The 20,631-nt window shown below is 37.8% G+C and overlaps 1 protein-coding gene across 8 annotated transcripts in view; it reads right to left on the bottom strand.

The window, feature by feature from the left end:
• The window catches only part of CCDC15 (coiled-coil domain containing 15), a 58,708-nt gene that overhangs the window by 16,320 nt on the left and 21,757 nt on the right, over window positions 1-20,631 (bottom strand). For all 8 annotated transcript variants that reach the window (XM_065937324.1, XM_065937325.1, XM_065937328.1 and 5 more), the window contains 2 exons: window positions 16,928-17,020; window positions 16,658-16,761 (listed from right to left, as the gene is read on the bottom strand). In XM_065937324.1, the coding sequence (XP_065793396.1) occupies window positions 16,658-16,761; window positions 16,928-17,020 (197 nt within the window). The remainder of the gene's footprint in view (window positions 1-16,657; window positions 16,762-16,927; window positions 17,021-20,631) is intronic.

Below are 20,631 nucleotides of genomic sequence, written 5' to 3'. Positions count from 1 at the left end.
CTAAATAAGAAAAATCACGATTCTATAAAAAAATATAGAGAAAGCATTTGACAAAATCAAACACCGCACAATCCAGCAGTACCCCTTGGTATTTACACAACTTACACCCACACAAAACCTGCGCATGGATGTTTGAAATAGTTTATTTGCCAAATGCTGGAAGAAACCAATATGTCCTTCAGTAGATGAATGGATAAATAAACTGTTGTACTTTCAAACAACAAAATATTATTGAGTACTAAAAAGAAATGAGCTATCAAGTCATGAACAGACAGTCAACGTAAATGCCTATTACTAAGTGAAAGAAGCCAATCTCAAAAGGCTACATACTGTATGATTCAAACCATATGACATTCTGGAAAGAGTAAAACAATGGAGACAGTGAAAGATCAGTGGCTGCCAGAAGCTGGGGTTGGAGGGAGGGAAAGAAGGTGAGCAGGCAGAGCATAAAGGAGTTTCAGAGTAGTAAAACTATTCTATGTGATACTTAATGATGGATACAAGTCACATTTGCCCAAACCCATAAATGTGCAACACCAAGAGTGAACCCTAATGTAAATTATAAACTTTGGTTGATAATGCTGTATCAGTGCAGGCTTATCACGTGTTAGCTGTACCACACTGGTGGGGGATGTTGATAATGGAGAAGGCTCTGAATGTCAGGGGACAGTACATATCGACAATTGCTCTACCTTCCTCTCAACTTTGCCATGAACCTAAACTGCTCTATAAAAATAAATTCTTTATTAAAAAAAATACACTGGATGGGATTTCTAGCAGGTTAAACATTGCAGAACTAAATCTGAAAGCATAATGATAGAAATTATCCAAAATAAACCACAGGGAGATAATTCAAAAATTTAAAAAGAAAACAAAAAAAGCAATGAATCCAATTAAAAATGGGTAAAAAACTGGAATAGATATTTCTACAAAGATGATCTATAAATGACTCACAAACGTAAGAAAAGCTGCTCAACATCACGAATCTTCATTCAAATGCAAATCAAAATCTCAATGAGATTATCACCTCATACTATATTCACAACAATATGGATATGTTTATTTGTTTATGAACACTACTGAACTGTACACTTAAACATGGTTACAATGGTAAATGATACATGTTTTTTACCATCAAAAGAAAAAGAAACCACGTCACATAAATAAATGAATAAATGAAGGGAAAAAAATGAAATCAGGTTGTTTTTAGACGTACAAAACCTAAAAGAATTAATCCCTAGTACGGGCATAACCCAGAGACAGTACAGGCTTGGTTCTAGACCACTATAATAAAGGGAAGCTTGAGATAAAGCACATCACATGAAGTTTTTGGTTTCCCAGTGCATATAAAATTCTGTTTACACTGTAGTCTTTTAAGTGTGTGATAACACAATGTACATGTCTTAATTTAAAACTAATTGGCACCAGCAGACTAGTTCAACACAAGGTTGCCACATACCTTCAATTTGTAAAAAAATGCAGTATCTACAAAGTACAACAACATAGCACAGTAAAAGGAGGTGTGCCTGTATACCGGCAATGGCAGGAAATGTTAAAGGCTATCTTTCAGACAGGAACAAAATGATACTTTAGGTAATATGTATAAGATTCTTATTAGTTAAATCTCTTTTAAATAGTAACAGACTTCTTTAACAAAAATAACAATGCATTTTATATGTAAAAGTTAAATGTATAACAATAGTATAAAGGTTGGATGAGAGAAATGGAAGTACACTGCTCTAACATTCTTACATTAAAATGTTTACACTATATGTGAAATAGTGTAATATTGTTTAAAGGTAGAGTGTGAAGAGTTAAGAGATGTACAACTATAAACCCTAGCGTGTGCAGGCTCCGTCTCTCAGTTGTGTCCAGCTCTTTGCAACCCCATGGGTTAGAGCCTGCCAAGCTCCTCTATCCATGGAATTTCCCAGGCAAGAATACTGGAGTGAGCTGCCATTTCCTACTCCATGGGATTGAATCTGAGTCTCATGCACTAGCCGGTGGATTCTTTACCACTGAGCCACATGGGAAGCCCTATAAATCCTAGAACAACCAATAAAATAACAAAAATGTCATAGCTTACAGGCCAAAAAAGGAGATGCAATAGGATCACAAAAATATAAAAGTAATTCAAAAAAGGTATAAAAAGAGAACTAAGAAGAAATGGGACAAACAGCAAGGTAACATATCAAACCCTACAAATAATCATGTTAAAAGTAAATAGTCTAAACACCCAATTAAAAGGAAGAGATTGTCAGATCTGATAAAAATTGTAGGATTTGTTTTTTGTTTGTTGTTTTCTCATTTATTTTTATTAGTTGGAGGCTAATTACTTTACAATATTGTAGTGGTTTTTGCCATACATTGACATGAATCAGCCATGGATTTACATGTGTTCCCCATCCTGACCCCCCCTCCCACCTCCCTCCCCATCCCATCCCTGGCTCTTCCCAGTGCACCAGCCCTGAGCACTTGTCTCATGCATCCAACCTGGGCTGGAAAAATTGTAGGATTTGATTCAACTACACACTGCTGACAAGAAATGCACTTTAAATACAAAGAAACAGATTAAAAATACAAGAAATGCAAAAAATATGCTAGCACTAGTTAAAAGAAGGTTGGAATAGCTATATTAATATCAGACAATGTAGATTTCAGAGAAAATAAACTATCAGAGATAAAGGTCATTTCATAATTACAGAGTCAATTAACTGAGAAGACATAACAATCCCAAACATTTATGTATCTAATAAAAGAGCTTCAAAATACATGAAGCAAAGGCTTATGGAATTGCAAAGAAGATACAATAAATCCACAGTTAAGGCAGAGATTTTTAATACCCTCTCTCAATGATTGATAGAAAAACCAGGCATAAACAAGGCAAAGATATAGACTTGATCAACATCCTCATGAAATTAAAAGACGCTTGCTCCTTGTAAGAAAAGCAATGACAAACCTAGACAGTCTATTAAAAAGCAGAGACATTACTTTGCCTACAAAGATCCATATAGTCAAAGCTATGGTTTTTCCAGCAGTCATGTATGGATGTAAGAGCTAGACAATAAAAAAAGCTCAGCACTGAAGAATTGATGCCTTCGAACTGTGTGCTGGAGAAGACTCCTGAGAGTCTCTTGGACTGCAAGGAGATCAAATCAATCAATCCTAAAGGAAATCAACCCTGAATATTCATTAGAAGCACTGATGCTGTTGAGTATATTTTCAAATGCTTATTAGCCATTTATATATTATTTCCTTAGGAGAAATGTCTATTTAAATCCTTTGTCTACTTTTTAGTTGGGTTATCTTTTTATTACTGAACTGTAAGAGTCCTTTTATATATTCTGACTCCAAGTCTCTCATCAGATAAATGATTTGCAAATAATTTCTCCCATCATTAGTTGTTTTTTTCACCTTCTTTATAGTTTTTAATTTTGATGAAGTCCAACTTATCAATCTTCTCTTTTACTGTTCGTTGGACAATTGACTTTTGACAAATGCACTAAAGTATGCAATGGAGAGGATATCCATATTCAGCAAGAGGATATCCATATACACAGGATATCCATATTCAGCAAGAGGATATCCATATACAAAAAAAAACCACTTCACACTACATATTAAATGAACTCAAACTGGATCACAGACTTAAATGATAATTTTTCTAGAAGAAAACAACAACAAATTTTTGTGACCTTGGGTTAGGCAATGTTTTCTTGACTATGACACCAAATGTACAATCTCTTTAGTCATTTAAGAAATGTAAACTAAAACCACAATGAGGTATCACTACATACCCTATTCAAATGGCTAAAATGAAAAAGACTGATCATACTAAGTGTTGGCAATGATGTAAGGGAACTTGAACTCTCTTACACTGCTGGTGGTAACATAAAGTGGTACAACTACTTTAGAAAACCATTGAACAGTTTCTTTAAACACTGAAATATATACCTACCATGACGATCCAGTCCACTCTCAGGTATTCACCCAAGAGAAAAGGTAACATATTTCTAAAGACTGCAGCTTTATCTGTATTAGCCCCAAACTGGAAACAACCCAAATGTCCATCAACCTTTGAATGTATAAACAAATTGTGGTATATCCAAACAATGGAATACTGTCTATAAAAAAAAAAAGGAGTAAACTCTTGATACCACCACAACAAAGACAAATCTTCAAAATAATTACTCTGCATAAAAGGAGGTAGGCCAGGACTTCCTTGGTGGTACAGTGGATAGGAGTCTGCCTGCCAATGCAGGGGACAGGGGTTCAATCCCTGGTCCTGGAAGATCCCAACTGCAGCAGAACAACTAAACCCACGAGCCACAACTACCGAGCCTATGCTCTGGAGCCCACGAGATGCAACAACTGAGCCCGTGTGCTGCAACGACTGAAGCCCTCGCACTGACAGCCTGTGCTCCACAACGAGAAGCCACTACAAGGAGAAGTCCACACGCTGCAACTGGAGAGTAGTCCCCACTCTCCGCAACTAGAGAGAGCCCACACACAGCAATGACGACCCAGTGCAACCTCCACAAAATAAAATTAATTTTTTAAAAAAGGAACTGGGCCAATCCCACTCCTAGGTATATATCCAGAGAAAATCATAGTTTGAAAGGATGCATGCACTCTTGGTGTTTACTGCAGCACTATTTAAAATAGTTAGGACATGGAAGCAATCCAGATGTCCATTGACAGAGGAATGGATAAAGAAGATGTGATACATATATACAATGAAAGATTACTCAACCATAAAAGGGACAGCATACTGCCATTTGCAGAGATGTAGATGGATCTAGAGACTGTCACAGAAGGTGAACTCAGTCAGAAAGAAAAAAACAAATATTGCATAATATTGCTTATGTGTGGAATCTAGAAAAATGACAGATGAACTTTCGTGCAAAGCAGAAATACAGTCACAGACACACAGGACACACTCACGGGTGCCAAGGGGGACGGGATGGACTGGGAGGCTGGGACTGGCATGCACCCTACTAAGTACGGAGCAGGTGATTGAGGAGAGCCTGCCGCACAGCTCAGGGGCTCTGCTCAGGGCTCTGCGGGGCCGGGGGAAGGGAGCCCACAGAAGAGGGGGCACGTGTATGCGTGTGACTGACTCACTCTGCTGGAGAGCAGGAAGCGAACACAACACTGTACAGCGACTACACGCCAATGCAATTTATTTAAGATACAAGGCGCTGGGCACAGGAGTTCACGTTCACACTGGTCTACAGACACAGCGAGCAAGCAGCTGCCTGAGGAAGCGCGGGCTGTGCAGGGAGAGGAACCACCGAGGGCACGCGGAAGCCTGAGGGTGTGAGGGTGATCGGCGTGTTCACTGTCCTGACTACGACAGTCATTTCACGTGTGTGTCTGTGTACGTGTGAAACTGTATATGTGCAGTTTACTGAACATCAATTATACTTATTTTGAAAAAACACCTTCTAGCAGAGAGCAAAAAACACCTTCTAGTTGTACAATGAGAAAATTGTCAGAAAACCTAATCTAAGAGCTTTTGTTAGGAAATATAACTAATTCAGGACTTTCCTCATGGTTCAGTGGTAAAGAATCCGCCTTGCAATGCAGAGAACACAGACTCAACCCCTGGATGGCAAGCTAAGGTCCCACATGCCACCAAGCAACTAAGTCTGTACCCTGCAACTACTGAGCCTGGGCCACAATGAGAGAACCCACGGGCCTCAACCAAAGACCCTGCATGCCACAACTATGGTCTGACACAGCCAAATGAGTAAATATTTTTTTAAAAAAGCAACATAATTCAAGACTAGAACTTACAGATGTATGCTGATAATGTCAATTGCTTAAAATGACTTTGAAACAAATGAGCTGCTATTTTCTGAACAGTAGTATGAGGTCAATTCACACACCTCTTCAACAAAGCATGGTCTGCTGAAAATTCTGGGCTTCCATCCATTTGTAGCAGCCTGTTTACTCCAGGGGAATTCTGGGCTTCCTTTGTTAGATTAATACAGGTATACAGTAAAAACCAGGAAGCTGTCCTACAAAGGCTCAAAGATCAGGCACTGGAAAAGTACAAGAAACTTGATGTGCGACTAAGTTCATCCAGATTCTGTCACCTCCAGTAGAGGTGACAAGTCCACGCTAAACAAGGATTTTCTTATAACTGTTGGGCACACTTGCCATTCTTTCTTGAACTATAAGTCTACTAGGAGTATTCCTCAAACAGTCTAGAACATAAAAATAGCTTTTATGGTATGTTGTTGTCGTTGTTTAGTTTGCTAAGTCATGTCTGACTCTTTGGGACCCCATGAACTGCAGCACACCAGGCTCCCCTGTCCTTCACTGCCTCCCACTGAGTCGGCGATGCTATCTAACCACCTCATCCTCTGTCGTCCCCTTCTCCTCCTGCCCTCAATTTTTCCCAGCATCAGGGTCTTTTCCAGTGAGTCAGCTCTTTGCATAAGGTGACCAATGTTTTGGAGCTTTAGCTTCAGCATCACTCCTTCCAATGAATATTCAGGGTGGATTTCCTTTAGGATGGACTTAGGTTTGGACTTGAGGTTTGATCTCCTTGCTGTCCAATGGACACTACTCAAGAGTTTTCTCCACACCAGAGTTCAAAAGCATCAAGTTTTCAGCGCTCAGCCTTCTTTATGGTCCAACTCTCACATTTGTACATGACTACTGGAAAAAGCATAATTTTGACTATACAGGCCTTTGTCAGCAAAGTGATATCTCTGCTTTTTAATACACTGCCTAGGTTTGTCGTAGCTTTCCTTTCAAAGAGCAAGTGTCTTTTAATTTTAAGGCTTCAGTCACTGTCTGCAGTGAGTTTGGAGCACAAGAAAATAAAATCTGTCACTGCTTCCACTTTTTCCCCATCTATTTGCCATAAAGTGATGGGACCGAATGTCATGTTAGGTTTTCAAATGTTGCATGTTAAGCCAGCTTTTTGACTTTCCTCTTTCACCCTCATCAAGAAGCTCTAAAGAGCTTCCTTCACTTTCTGGGAAGAGGAAAGAAGTTCCTCTTCACTTTCTGTCATTAGAGTGGTATCATCTCCATATCTGATTGTTGATATTTCTCCTGGCAACCTTGATTCCAGCTTGTGATTCATCCAGCCTGGCACTTCACATGATGTACTCCGCAAAGAAGTTAAAAAAGCAAAGTGATGATATATAGTCTTGTATTCCTTTCCCAGTTTTGAACTGGTCAGTTGTTTCATGTCCAGTTCTAACTGCTGCTTCTTGACCCACAAACAGGTTTCTCAGGAGACAGGTAAGGTGGTCTGGTATTCCCATCTCTTTAAGAGTTTTAGACAGCATGTTGTGATCCACACAGTTAAAGGCTTTAGTGTAGCCAGTGAAGCAACAGTACAAATTTCTCTGGAATTCCCTTGCCTTCTCCAACGAACATTGGCAATTTGATCTCTGATTCCTCTGCCTTTTCTAAATCAGCTTGTACATCTGGAAGTCATCAGTTCACCTACCGCTGCAGCCTAGCTTGAAGGATTTTGACCATAACCTTTTGCTAGCATGTAACATGAGCATAAGTGTACAGCAACTGGAGCATTCTGTGGCACTGCCCTTCTTTGGGACTGGAGTCAAAACTGACCTCTTCCAGTCCTGTGGCCACTGCTGTGTTTTCCAAAGTTGCTGACGTACTGAGTACAGCACTTTAACAGCATCATCTTCTAGGATTTTACATAGCTCAGCTGGAATTCTATTACCTCCGCTAGCTTTGTTCATAGTAATGCTTCCTAAGGCCTACGTGACTTCACACTCCAGGACGTCTGGCTCTAGGTGAGTGACTACACCATCATGGTTTTCAGGTCATTAAGACCTTTTTCGTATAGTTCTTCGTATAGTTCTTCTGTGTATTCTTGCCACCGCTTCTTAATATCTTCTGTTTCTGTTAGGTTGCTTCTGTCCTCACTATTGTGCCAATCCTTACATAAAGTTTTCTCCTGATACCTCCAATTTTCTTGAAGAAATCTCTAGTTTTCCCCATTCTGTTGTTTTCTTTGATTTCTGTGCACTGTTCCTTTAAGGACTTCTTGTCTCTCCTTGCTATTCTCTGGAATTCTGCATTCAGTTGGATACATTTTTTCCTTTCTCCCCTGCCTTTCAGTTTCTTCTTTCCTCAGCTATTTGTAAAGCCTCTTCAGACAACCGCTTTGTCTTCGTGCATTTCTTTTTTTCCGTAATGGTTTTGGTCACTGTCTCCTGTACAATGTTAAGAATCTCCATCCATAGTTCTTCAGGCACTGTCTACCAGATCTTATCCCTTGAATCTATTCGATCCTCCACCACAATCATATTGGATTGGTTTAGGTCATACCCGAATGGCCTTGTGGTTTTTCCTACTTTCTTCAATTTAAGCCTGAATTTTGCAATAAGAAACTGATGATCTGAGTCACAGTCTGTTCCAGGGCTTCTTTTTGCTAACTGTATAGAGCATCTCCATCTTTGGTTGCAAAGAATATAATCAATTTGATTTTGATATTGACAATCTGGGATAGCAACCCCTGGTGGCTCAGACGGTAAAGAATCTGTCTACAATGCAGGAGGCCCAGGTACAATCGCTGGGTTGGGAAGCTTCCCTGGAGAAGAGCATGGCAACCCACTCCAGTATTCTTGCCTGGAGAATTCCATGGACAGAGGAACCTGGCTACAGTCCATGGAGTCCCACAGAGTCAAACACGACTGAGCGTGCACGGAGACCATCTGGTGATGTCTATGTGCAGAGTCATCTCTTGCGTTGTTGGAAAAGGGCGTTTGCTATGACCAGTGTGTTCTCTTGACAAAACTGTTAGGCTTTGTCCTGCTTCATTTTGTACTCCAAGGCCAAACTTGCCTGTTACTCCAGGTATCTCCTGACTTCCTACTTTTGCATTCCAATCTCCTATGATGAAAAGGACATCTTTTTTTGGTATTAGTTCTAGAAGCTGTTGTAGGTTTTCACAGAACCGGTCAACTTCAGCTTCTTTGGAATTAGTGATTGGGGCACAGACTTGGATTAGTGTGATACTGAATGGTTTACTTTGTAAATGAACTGAGGTCATTCTGGTGTTTTTGAGACTGTACTCGTGTCCTGCATTTTGTACTCTTTTGTTGACTATGAGGGCTACTCCATTTTTTCTAATGGATTCTTGCCCACAGTAGTAGATATAATGGTCATCTGAATTAAATTCACCCTTTCCTCTCCATTTTAGTTAACTGATTCCCAAGATGTCGATGTTCACCCTTTCCATCTCCTACTTGACTACGTCCACTTTACCTTGATTCATGGTCCTAACATTCCAGGTTCTTATGCAATACTATTCTTTACAACACTGGATTTTACTGCCACCACCAAACACATTTGCAACTGAGCATTGTTTCTGCTTTGGCCCAGTCGCTCCATTCTATCTGGAGCTATTAGTAATTGTCCTTGGCTCTTCTCCAGTAGCATACTGGACACCTTCTGGCCTTGGGGGGATCATCTTCCAGTGTCATATCTTTTTGCTTTTTCATACTGTTCATGGGGTTCTCACAGCAAGAACACTGGAGAACTGGCAAGAATACTAGCTATTCCCTCCTCCAGTGGACCACATTTTGTCAGAACTCTTCACTATGACCCATCTGTCTTTGGTGGCCCTGTATGACGTGGCTCATAGCTTCACTGCGTTACATAAGCCCCTTCACCACGACAAGGCTGTGATCCACGAAGGGGATCACAATCAAACTCAAATGCAATATAAAGTTGGAACAAGGTAGAAGTAAGAAATCTCAATACTCCAACTTGTGTAGAAAGATATTTTATTCCTAGTGAGGATCAAGATATAAAGGCGTATCAGGCAGTGTACTAGGAACATGAGAAAGGTAACGTGGAAAAGAGCCACAGCACACATAATTATTCACATCTGAATTTTCTTTTTTTGGCCATGCTGCACAGCATGCAAGACCTTACTTCCCTGACCAGGGATTGAACCTGTGCTCACTACAGTAGATATGCAGAGTCCTAACCACTGGACTGCCATAGAATTCCCCACAATTTACTTCAAAATATACATCAATTTGTTCTCTTAAAATATAATGCATGATATAAGTAAGAGAACAAAAGGAAGAGGTTAAATAAGTATAAAAGTTTAAATACGAGCCTAGGATCATAGATGCCCTTCACTAAGGATCTATTTACATAAAGATCTTTTCCCAAAGAGAGCCAGTTTAAAAAAGTAAATGTTTTGAGGACATTCATATGTGATTAAATTCAATAACTCCTGAGCTGGTGAAAAATGCAAATATGAAAAGATTTTTCTACAGATGAGAAATCAAACTGAGGTTTTCAATTGTTGCTGTTATTTAGTTGTGTCTCACTGTTTTGCAACCCCATGGACTATAGCCCACCAGGCTCCTCTGTTCATGGAATTTCTCAGGCAAGAATACTGGAGTGGATTGCCATCTCCTTCTCCAGGGCATCTTCCCCACCCAAGTATCAAATCCTCATTTCCTGCATTGGCAGGTGAATTCTTTTATCACTGAGCCACCAGGGAAGCCTCAGGTTTTCAAGTGAAACTTAAATGGAGCCAAGTGACTAACAGACAGTTTAGTTGCTGGTATAATTCTCCACAGGCTACCCAGGTAGCAGCAGTGGTAAAGAACCTGCCTGCCAACGCAGGAGACATGAGACACTGGTTCGATCCCTGGGTCAGGAAGATCCCCTGGAAGAGGGCATGGCAACCCACTCCAGTATTCTGGAGAATACTGGACAGAGGAGCCTGGAGGATTACAGTCCACAGGGTCACAAAGAATCAGACACGACTCAAGTGACTTAGCACACACACACATAATTCTCTATACCATTTATTCTCTATACCTATAAACTAAGAGCTAAGGAAACATGTCAGCATTGTTTCTCAAACGTGGGTAATAGGAAATTACTCGAAATTGTTGGTAACAGGACAATTACTAGCAGTGATGGACTCAGCCCTTTCCCCTTCTCCCCCCTAGTCAGTCCTCTTCTCACAGTCAAACATCTTAAGAGTTCAGCCTTTTCCTCTCTGATCTCTTCTCCCCTCCAATATGGCTTTTAAGATCCATCAATCACTTCACAAAAAAACTCTCTCTAAGGTCCTTGGTGGCCTACAGGTTAATCCATCTAGCATTTACATTCTCAACAGAGGGTAACATTATACCCAAGGCAGCAAAAATTGATTCGAGGGAGCAAAACATCTTAGATGTTAAAATAGTTTGTGGCCCTCGAAAAAGTCATTGTACATAAGCAGAAGTATACCATGTCTATTTCTTACCCTAGAAGAAGGCATTCTCCATTTCTTATTCTATGACTTCTCCCTAGGTGACTTTTTGCATACTATCTGCTTCTGTGACCACCCCTATCATCTGTAACTCATTAAACTCCAGCTCCAGCATAGACCATTCCTCTGAGATTTAAACCTATTTAACTGCCTGCCAGTTTGGCATTCCACTTGAGTATCTCAAAGGTATTTATCTGGGAAAAGGATCCACAGCTTTGGTTTGATTCTCAAGTGAAGAACTACTGCCACACAGCAGTTTCAGAAAGGATCATAACCATAAAAATTGGCAAAACCAACTTAAAAAGTTGATAAAAACAATTACTTTATAAACCTATCAAATGTCTTTAGAGCTTCTTGCATAAATATACCTTTTAGTTGATACACACAACAGAAACTTAATTAGGTTGGAAATCAAAATGTCAACCTAGGGGTTTTTCCCAGGGCACTGATGTGAATACAATTACAGTGGTTCTCAGGTCATGCTAAACCCAGTGTCAAACTTTCAGTAAAAGAGAATAAGAATATAAAACTCTGCAAATTGATTTGTCAACATGCTACACTGAGTGTTTGCATAACAGCAAGTAGATGGCAATATTTACATTTTGAAAAGAATCCTAAAGAGAAAGCAGTATCACAGACAAAGTACATTAAAAATACATTCTTATAATTACAACTCAAAAACTCTTGTTAGCCATCTTTCATATAAGGTCATGCCACTAATCCTTTACAAAGTTAAACTCTGTAATAGAGATTTAGAACTAAAATTGAAGACTTTTTGGCTCTATGAATTCATACTTCTTGAGCAATCACAGAAATTTGCCAACACTAACACTGTCAAATAAAGGGAACTCTGCATTCAAGAATAAGAAGTAGCTTTATTTCAGGGGTTAAAAGAGGTGTCTGCTAGAAAAATAACTTCCTAAGGAGATGAAAGATATCTTCCTCTTCGGTACAACAGGATTAAAGTCTAATCTAGCACAGTCTAAATCTCTGCCTGCCAATCCTGTTTTCCTGTTCAACCTTTTTCTCTCTTTCTTTATTCTGATAGTATTCTTCCTTAGTGATTTCTGAAATCATTACTAAAAATAACATAATATTTCCTACTGGATGCTCTACTTGAATTTCCTTCAGGCACTTCAAATCCAATTTGCCCCAAACTAATCTTCTCCACCTAAACCTCCTTGCTGGAACATCTGTTTCAAAGCAGTTCATTAGGTAAATGGGCTAAGGGTGGCCTAAGCCATAAACCTGGAACTTATCTTTGAATTCTCTAGCAGTATCTTATCAATTCTATGTCTTTTGCTCTTAAAACTGCCTCCTCCTCACTGCCTCCCTGGCCCTGGCTTGTAACTTATTGAAATTACAAACTTCAAAGCAATTAGGTGATGGAATTGAATAAATTCAGGATTGAATCCCAGTTCTGCCACTGTTAAGTATGATCTTTATCTTAGGCAACTTAGTTAATCTCTCTGGGGCTCATTTTCTCATCTGTAAAATAAAAAGAATAATCTCCTAACATCTAGTCTTAGCCATTTTACCCATTCCTCACAATGTGTCTAAGTGGCTCCTGTTTTCAGGATAAAATCCCAAATCCTTCTTATAACATACACAGTTCTTTATACTCTTTCCTCATTTTATAAGGCCTACCTCTTGCCATTCTATTAGCTCCAATCACATCCACTCAGACGGGTCATGCTCTTTCGTGTTACGCCTTTTACAGTGTCAGTCTTTCTGCTGGAGTTCCTACCTTCTCTTGGTCCACTCAGTTCCAGCTGTTTCATGCCCTTCCGCTGACCCTTCACAGCTCAGCCCGGGAAGTCTTCCCTGTGCTGCTATACCGGGACCCCAATTTTGAGTTCAAAACAGTCTCTGTGCTCTCATTCCTTCTTATAGCTTTTTCCTTCTACTGACATTAGAAGAAAGATTTTATTTTACTTGATATTTTTACATTTATGTTGATCAAAGAAATTAGTCTGTAATATTGCTATCTTTTAATATCCAAGACAGGTTGATTTTAAGGTTATACTGGCTTCTATAATTATGTGGCAAGTATTCCTGTTTTCCATTCTCTGGAATATTTTATGTAAAACTTAGTGCTATTTTTTTCCCTTAAATATTTGGCAACTAACATTTATTGAGCATGTACCACATGCCACATTCTACACTAAGTTCATTTGCCATGTTACCTCATTTAATCCTCACAGCAACTTTCTGAGGTGTATATTCCTCTTACACCTGTTTTATAGAGAAGAAACTAGGACTAATAGAAAGTAACTTTCCCAAAGTCACAAAGCTGGTGGGCAGCAGAGCTAGGACTTGAACATGTATCTCCCTAGGTTCTTAATCACATGCTATATTGTCTTGTAATACTTAACATATCACACTATAATTATTCATTTATTTGCCTCTCCATTAGTCAGTGGAATATATCTACTAAGATCCTTGAAAGATGGGATCATATCATCCATATTTTGTATGCTTAAATCTAGCATGTCTACCAATTAATAGATTCTCAGTAAACAGCTGCTAAATGAATAAATGAAGACATATCATTTGATTCTCATAACAACTGGGTGAGGTAAAGTGGTTACTATCAATTCCTATGTAGAAAAAAGGTATATCTTTATTTTAGAATGCTGCTAAAGTGGTTTTTGTCTTTAAGTTAAACAAATAACCCCCATGCAAAGAAGGGCATACATTTCATTTCTTCAACAGTAAAAAGCAAAAAATAATTTTATATTATTTGCAAACTGTCATTGACAACAGATTTAATGTTCTGATACCATCTGTAAGACAGAGACCTTCATATTTCTTCTGGGGTCAAGAGTATAAATCCAACAAGAAAAAGATTATCCATTGAGAAAATGGCAATAAAACAAAAGCCTTAAGCAGAAAAGCTTTCAAAGAAGGTCAGCAGAACAGCTAAAGAAGAATTCCCCACTGACTATACCATGTGGTAGGCATGTCATAAGAAGATTTAAGGTAGACATAAAATACCCACAGCAGAGATGTCTTGGCTTCAATTAGATGAACTACAATTTCCATTCTGTGTTTTGCCTGATAAGTCTGTAAAAATGCTTATATATGAGCACCACAGAATTCAGATTTTTTTCTTTTTGATGGAGATGAGATCATAATTATGGGAAAATGACTAAATTATAATATGACAAATCTGGCTTAGATATGAGAATGGACTTCCTGAGAGCCAATGTCCTTAGATTCTGAAACTATTATCCAGGGTATTATATAATTACAGTCCCAAAGAACATTAAGAATAGAAAAGATCCTTGAACTATTTAAACAGAATTCTGCCTAAAGGCTACCCTACGTAACTTCACAAGGATTGTTCCAAGCCTCTCTCTTCTAATCCCAATCCAAAACACACATACACATACACTTTTTTACTGCAGCAGCTTTTGCCAAGTTGCTTTTAGGACAACAATATTATAACATGTCTCAAAGGGGGAAAAAAATGTGAGAATAAAAACATACCAAAGGAATTACTAAACACCTCACAGGAAAACCATTCTCACCAGTGGACTGCCACATAAAAATTTCAGAAGTCTTTGTGGTCTTTATAGCAAAAAAACAAGACATTAATCTAGGGGGCCCTTACTGCTTAGGCTCCCAGAATCATATATATAAATAATAAAAAATTGAAATGCAGAAAGAATAGAAAAAAATTATTTATTTCTCCCAGTGAAAGACAATTCTTAAACATCCTGGAATGTTTAATTTAATCACTGTGTTCACCATCATTGTTCTTGCAAAAAGTTTTGCTTCCATTGGTTCCATGGCATGGGAGCAGTTCAGGGGTAGTTAAGAAGCTGTCTTGGGGAAGAAGGCAGATGCCTGGGTAGAAGCCCTAAGGTCAGGGGCTAATAGGTGAAGAAGTGCCCCTAAAAGTCACCAGGTCTTCTTATTTTAATTTAAAGTAAAATTGATGTTCACGAGAGAAATTAAGTCTATAAATGTTGCTTTCTTATAAAGTTCTTGTCAGGTTGGTACTAAGATTATGTTGGCCTCTACAATTATTTGGGAAGTATTCACTATTTTCCATCCTCTAGAATAGCTTAAAAAAACCCTGGTGTTATTTTTTCCCTTAAATATTTGGGATCCCCTAATGCAGACATCTGAGCCTGGATCTAAACTTGAGTTTTTCTTTTTGGTAAGATTTTTTTCAAAAAGTGATTCAATTTGTTTACATTCCATAAATGATTTTTTTTGTGGGGTTAGTCGGGTTTCTATTTCTTCTTGCATTCATTTTGTTCTTTTTAAGAGTTTGTCTATTTCATCAAAGTGTTCAAATTTTCTAATGTCTTCTTATCAACATTTAATGTTTCCAGGCTCTGTGGTAATGGCTTCTTTTTTATTCCTAATATTGGTAAATGATGCCTTCTTTCAAGTAACAGTTTTAATTCTTCCATTCCAATTTAATGTCTTTTATTTATTTCCTTCTCAGGCTAGGACCTCCTATACTATGTTGAATAGAAGTGGCAAGAATAGGCATTCTTGTCTTGTTTCAGCTTTTCACCATGGAGTATGATGTCAGCTATGGACTTGTCACATATGGCCTTTATTATGTCAAGGTAAATGTCCTCTATATTCGCTTTGTTGAGAGCTTTTATCATGAATAAATGTTGAATTTTGCCAAGTGCTTTTTCTGCATCTACTGAGACAATCACATGATCTTAATCATTCATTATGTTAATCTGGTGTATCACATTGATTGATTTGTGAATCTGAACCACCCTTGCAATTGTAGAATAAATTCCACTTGATCCTGGTATGCAGTAGTTTCTTAGAAAAATGAACATCCTCTTACCATATAATCCAGCAAACATACTCATTATTTACCCTAAGGAGCTGAAAATTTATGCCCACACAGAACCTACACATGGATGTTTAAAGCAGATTTTTTATAACTGCCAAATCTTGGGGAAAAACTAAGATATCCTTCAGGAAGTGAATGGACAAATAAACTGTAGTACATCCAGATATTAGAGTATTATTTGTCCATATGTAAAATAGGGTTATGATGTGTCAGTGTAGGTTCATGAGTTGTAACAAATTCACCACTATGGTACAGGATATTGCCAGTGGAGGAAGCAGTCCATGTGTACGGGTAAGAAGTAAATGGGAACTTTCTGGACTTTCTGTTTAATTGTGCTATGAATCTAAAACTTTTCCAAAAAAATAAGTCTATTAAAAAAATATAACTCTTAACCATCTTTTAACATTGCAACCCAGATCAAAAATAGTTGTTTCCACTACGGATAAGAAGGTAAAACCACTGCCTGACTCTTTCTAAAATTCAGCTTCCAAAATGATCTTAGCAGGTAATTTACAGCTCACAATGAGGATCAAAGAACTTACTTTTCAATTTTCTTCTTATGTTCTTTTTGCCTTTGTTGTTCTTTCACTTGTTCTCTTTCAATATCCATGAAAAGTCGTCTATACCTCAGGTATTGCTTTTGACGCTAAAGAAGAGAAGTAAAAACTTTTAAGACTGCTCTCAGAGACTTTCCAAGAAAGGAAAATATCTTTAAACTACTAGCTCAGTATGTTAGGACACAACAAATTGCTTCCAATCTCACATATACTGATTATGTGAGAAAAAAAAAAAAAGCCATTACCACTACATACCTCTTTCTTGTCTTCCTCTTGACTTACTCCAGACTGAAGTGCCAGGGGAGTTTGAAATTCAGTGTTCAATCTTGATTGATACTCATCACCAACCTGTTAGGAAGTCCAGTCACACAAAGTGACAAAACTGCGCAATCTTGAGCTCAACTAGATTTAAAAAGTTAAATATAAATATATATATATAAAAGAATAAAATTTTAAGAAAGAATAAAAGGAATTAATCAAACAAAAACAAGACTCAGGTCAAAGACATGGATGAATTCATGACAAATCAAAATGTTCAGAAGCCTTCTAAAACGGTCACTTGAAATCATTCTATTATGACTGTGTGCTTGGGATCAAATATAGGATATAAAATTAGATCTCTTACTATCTTATATCTATAACAATTTTCAATTTGTACACATTCTTGATGGTGTGAATTTAGAGAATAAAAGCTTGAAAGAAAATATTATAGCAATCAGCTGTCATGGCAGGGAAGAAACTAGAGCTTATTTTCTCCCAAAGTACTAGGAAAGCCTGTTGACATAATTTAGTATACTTACTTTGACATTATATGGTTCAAATTATGATCTCTAACTTTTAGAAATACAAGTTTTAAATTACGTTGATCTTTTTAGCTTAAAAGTTATTTATCAAAAAGAAGTTATTTATCTGTTAGCAAAGTTGCAAGATACAAGATCAGTATGCAAAAATCAATTACATTTTTATGTACTTGCAATGAACAATTTGAAAATGAAATTAAGGGTAAAATCCATATAATACACCATCAAAACACACCTTAGGAATAAATTTAATTTAAAAATATAAATTATATACACTGAAACCTACAAAAACATGTTAAAAGAAATAAAAGATCTAATTGAGTGAAAAGACATCTCTTGTTCATGAATCAGACTTAATACTGTTAAGATGGCAAATGAATCAACAGATTTAATGCCGTCTTCATCAACATTTAAGTTGATGGGGCTTCCCTGGCAGTCCAATGGTTAATATTTCACCTTCTAGACTTCCCTGTTGGTCCAGTGGTTAAGACTCCACCTGCCAAAGCAGGGGACATGAGTTTGACCCCTGGTCTAGGAATATTCCACATGCCACAGGCAACTAAGTCCATGCGCCACAACGACTCAGCCCACGCTCTAGAGCCTGTATGCCACAACTACTGAAGCCTGCACACCCAGAGCTTGGGCTCTGCAACAGGAGAAGCCATGGCAATGAAAAGCCTGTACACCACAACTAGACAAAGCCTTCCTGCAGCACTGAAGACTCACCTTCCAATGTAGGAGATGGGGGTTGGATCCCTGTTCAGGGAACTAAGATCTCACAGGCCTTGCAGCACAAAAACCAAAGCATAAGACAAAAACAATATTGGAAAGAAAGAAAAAAAAAAAAAAACAACTCAAAAAAGATTTCAAAAATGGTCCACAGGAAAAAAAAAATCTTAAAAAAAAATTCAGTTTACTTCTCTGTAGAAGTTGACAAGGTAATCCTTAAATTCATATGAAGGACCCAGAATAGCTGAGATGATCTTGAAACAGAGAACAAAGGTGGAGAACTCATTCTTTTCAATTCAAAACTTATTTAAAAAAATAAGCTGCACTAATCAATGCAGTGTGGTATAGCGTAAGAACAGACCCACAGATCAGTGGAATAGAACTGGTAGTTCTATTATAAACTCGTATTTACAATCAACTGATTTTTGACAAGAGTGATGAGAACTCAGTGGGTAAGAAGAGTCTTTTCAACAAATGATGTTGGGTCACCCTGGATACCCACATGCAGAAAAGAATGAAACTGGACCCCTACCCAACACCATACATGAAGATTAATGCAAAGTGGATCACAGACCTGAATGCAAGAGATGTAAGATTCTTAAGAGAAATACAAAGGAGTACCAGGTGATGGTTTCTTAGATATGACATCAAAAGCATGAGCCACAAAACAGTAAATAATATGGACTTCATCAAAATTACAAACTTCTGGGCTGCAAAAGAAACCACTTACAAAGTAAAAAGACAACCCTCAGGATAGGAGAAAACATTTGCAAATCACAAAATAAATAAGGGTACTATGTGTAGAATATATTAAGAACTCATATAACTTAATAATCAAAAGACAAATAATCCAATTAGAAATTGGGCAGGGAACTTTAATAGATTTCTAAAGAAAATACATATATGGCCAATAAGCACATGAAAAGATGCTCATCATTAATCATTAAGAAAATGTAAACCAAAACCACAATGAGATATTATTGCACACCCATTAAGAGAGCTATAATTAAAAAGACAAAAGACAATAACAAGTGTTCGTGAGGACGTGGAGAAACAGAAACCTCATAATACTGCTGGTAAGAAGGAACAGCACTGTGCCACTTTGGAAACCAGTTTGGCAGTCCCTCCCCAAAGGTTAAGCAAATGGATACCTTAAGTCTCAGCAATTTCCCTCCTACTTATACACCCAAGGAAAATGGAAACACGCATCACAGAAGAACATACAAACAAATGTTCACAGCAGCGCTATTCACTATTAATAGTCAAGAAGTAGAAACAATCCAAATGCCTACCAACTGGTGAATGGATAAATAAAATATGCTGCATGCATACAACGGAATATTATCCAACAAATACGAATGAAGCATTGCTACATGCTACAAGGTCTATGAACTTGGAAAACATTATGCTAAGTGAAAGAACTCAGTGATAAAAGGCCATTCTATGATCTCTTTTATATAAAATGTCCAGAATAGGCAAATCTAGAGAGATAAATAGTAGACTAATGGTTGCCTAGGGCTGGGGTTGGAGGTAAGGGGCAAAAGGGAATGAGAGCTTGCTAAAGGTATGTGACTTCTGGGCAGTGATGAAATATTCTAGGAGTGACTATGGTAAAGCTTGCACAACATTCTGAATATAGTAAAAACACTGAATTATACATTTTCAATGGGTTACCTGTATGGTATACAAAGCAGCCAGGCTTCATTATTTGACTACTCCTTATTTGTGAACTTGCCTATTCACCAAGATGTATTTGTTACCACAGAATTAATGCTCGCAGTGCTTGTGGTCACCTCCAGACATGAACAGTGTTGTGAAAAATCTGAGTCATCAGATGGACATGCTGCCAGCTAAGGTCAAACACTGTGATGCTCTGCCTTCTTGTTTCAGCCTTCGTACTGTAAACAAGTATCCTTTCAAATGTACATTGAGTGCAAAGTTTTTTGCATTTTTGCGCTATTTTTGCTGACTGTGCTGTTAAAACAACCCTCAAGCACAGTGCTCAAGTACTACCTAGTGTTTTTGGCATAAGAAGGTTGTGATGTGCCTTATGGAGAAAATACGTCTATTAAATAAGCTTCATTCAGGCATGAGCTATAGTGCCGTTGGCCGAGTCCAATGTTAATGAATCAATAATACATATTAACAAGGTGTCTACACAGAAATTCACACAAAACAGTTAAGCAATGGTTCAGTATTGACTAAAATTCAGTTGCAGTATTTATGGCAAGTTTATAGAACATAACTATTATGAATAAAGAGAACTGACTATATACCTCAATAAAGTTTGTTTGTTACAGATAAAATCTAAAAACAATATGTAGCAAAAGGTTAATGGTGGCTATCTCTGTAATTTGGGGTCTTTCTTCCTTTTTATTAGTTATTTACTTTTTGCTGTAATGAAAATGAAACTATTTTTTCTGCTTTCAT

The sequence above is a fragment of the Muntiacus reevesi genome, chromosome 5 (genome assembly GCF_963930625.1).
Source record: "Muntiacus reevesi chromosome 5, mMunRee1.1, whole genome shotgun sequence".
NCBI classification, from domain to species: Eukaryota; Metazoa; Chordata; class Mammalia; order Artiodactyla; family Cervidae; genus Muntiacus; species Muntiacus reevesi.
Note: the sequence above shows the minus strand (reverse complement) of the source record. Positions and strands in the feature narration are given on the sequence as shown.